The sequence below is a fragment of the Poecilia reticulata genome, linkage group LG5, assembly GCF_000633615.1.
Source record: "Poecilia reticulata strain Guanapo linkage group LG5, Guppy_female_1.0+MT, whole genome shotgun sequence".
Classification (NCBI taxonomy): Eukaryota; Metazoa; Chordata; class Actinopteri; order Cyprinodontiformes; family Poeciliidae; genus Poecilia; species Poecilia reticulata.
In genome coordinates, this window is record NC_024335.1 from 2,237,922 (window position 1) to 2,240,411 (window position 2,490).

At 38.5% G+C, this 2,490-nt stretch overlaps 1 protein-coding gene across 14 annotated transcripts in view; it reads right to left on the reverse strand.

Moving 5' to 3' along the window:
* ptprt (protein tyrosine phosphatase receptor type T) overlaps window positions 1–2,490 on the reverse strand; it is a 316,254-nt gene that overhangs the window by 106,623 nt on the left and 207,141 nt on the right. For all 14 annotated transcript variants that reach the window (XM_017304835.1, XM_017304834.1, XM_008408309.2 and 11 more), the window contains one exon: window positions 2,306–2,441. In XM_017304835.1, coding sequence (XP_017160324.1) covers window positions 2,306–2,441 — 136 coding nt within the window. The remainder of the gene's footprint in view (window positions 1–2,305; window positions 2,442–2,490) is intronic.

Genomic DNA, 2,490 nt, shown 5'->3' on the forward strand with positions numbered 1-2,490 from the left:
AATGTTCAAAAGAACAGAAATGCCAGAAAAAAAAAAGAAATAATAGACAACAACCTCCTTTCCTTCACATAAACACTGAAAATGTGTCGCCTCTCCGTCAAAGACGAGGTTCAGATGAACATGAAGTTTATAGAGCAAACTAACAACTGCTGAAGCCCCAATTCTTTTAAAAACATCTGTGAAAGCAGTGGGTGACCAAGAGGCAGCCAAGAAACGATTCACAATTGAAATTCCTGCTGAGATGTGTGCAAACCTCAAGACCAGACAAGAAGCATCGCATCACGTCTTTGATAACCAGGATTCACCCACACAGTGAACTTTTTACTTATTCACTGACAAATATCTGAAAACTAGACGGTCAGTCTGTACATCCGAGGCCGTTACCAGCCCAGCTAAGACCAATATGAAGAAACAACAAAAAAATAAAATCTGACACATCAGTGAATCTCTCCATCCGACTGTCAGCATGTCCTACCGCAGGTTTACCAAAGTTCTGCTTGGACCCAGAATGTCTCATCGTGTGCAACGAGAGACATTTGTTGAGCAACAAATGTAAATAAACTGGATTTAAACTAAAAAGAATTTTAATTCTATTTATTCTAGAAAAAAAATCTAATTTAGAAGATTTTGCCAATATGTTGATGAAGATGTTATATTTAACTCCATGCTTGTTTGGAAATGCTTAAAAAGCAAGATTTGCATTTCTGTGCTGATTTTGCATCAAGTAGTTTTAAATGTGAAGAACAAATGTTAAGCAATAGTTGGTGAGCTGTGAAATGTTTAGTGTAATATTGTTCCGTCAAGTGAGATAATCTCCAGAAACCACGACAAAAATGTCAAACATCAAACAGAAATGGGTCCAAGTAAAACAAACTGCATAAGCAGAATGAGGAAAAGGGGATGGAGGGATGCAGAAAAGAGAAAGAAAGAAAGTAAAGGGAGGGAAGAAGGTGATGGAGGCCAGCAGGTCCACCAAGACTCAGCCAGGTGTTTTCAATCATTGGAAATTAGATTATATTGGTTACACTTTTATATTTGTTTCTAATTTTGACTGGAAATCAGAGAAGTGACTTTTTGCTTTGCCTGTTTTTAAGCTTTTAAAGTTTCAACAATCCATTTTCATAAAAATGTATCCCCAAATTTAAAAAAAAAAAACTTGTGTCATCACTTTTCCCACTCTTTTTTTTATTTTTTTTTTTAAGAATAAACACATTTACTTTTCAACATTGATGACTCTTTATTTAATAACTGGTACTAATGAGGACACTTCCAGATTTATAACGTCTCTCCCTAACCGTAATAATACTTTTTGAACAACAATCAAGTCGTGATGCTTTTTAACATTATTTAACAGCATAAAGATTGTTGGTAGACTTTGATGTTCAAACGTTCAGTTGAAAGGTCCGGTCAGTCTAAAAAAAAATCTACTTTTTTTGTTGACTTGTTGAAAAAAATAATTAAAAATGGCAACTCAAACCGTTTTGTCTTTTATACATCCTGAGCCAATGTTACATTTAAGTCTTTAACAAAGTTTCTCCAGGAAGACCATTTGACAGGACCTTTAAATCCTGATCATGATGCATCAAACAGAGGCTACCAACCATCTGATAATCAAACAAAGTTAAAGAGTTTTTAAAATCTTACACAAGCAGCTTTAGGTCCCTGCACATAGGAAGCTGTGGCTGTTTCAAACATGTTTCTTACCTAAAGTCCCGTCCACATGAGGATGATTTCAGTCGTTATCCAGAAATACGTTTTGTGGTTTAGGCAGTGCGTCCACACAGATTCTGCATCTTTTAGACCAGAATCGTTTTTGAAACGTCGGTTTCTTGTTTCCAGAAGGCCGTGCCGACCACATGTTTTTTTTAAATGATGAGGTCGCAGCTCCATCTCGTTCTCTATCCTCCATCTGCTTCTCTCTCACACAAACCCAACATGGTGCCGTTCGGCGGGGTTACCAGATCTAGAAGTTTATATTTTTTATTCTTTGTGCAAATTTAATGAACTTGCACCAGGATTTCTGTTTTACAATCCCACTTGATTAACCAAGGTCTACCGATTAAATTAATAAACTGTGCCCAATTGTGAGGAAACCTGTCCAATCTGGCAACACTGCACTGAATCCTTAATGTGCCTGGAAAGACCTAAAATCAAACCTGGATTATTCAAGCTGCGGTCTGAAAAAGCAGTGCTGGGTTATTTATTCCTTCTTACTTTTGTCTTTTACAGACAGACTCTGAAAACCAACCACTTCCTGTGTGCACAGGTCCTGCTGCTGCTGCTGCTACTTGGTTTCAGTGCATACCTGCGCTTGAAGGTCAGGATGACTCCGAGGAGGATGATGATGATCATGAGACTCCCTGCGATCATGCCAGCCATTTTCACCGTGCTGTCCACCTGCTTCTCCGGCTCCATGGCGTCTGAATCCTGGGTGGATGCACCTGAGCGTCCACACACACACACACACACACACACACACACACACACGCA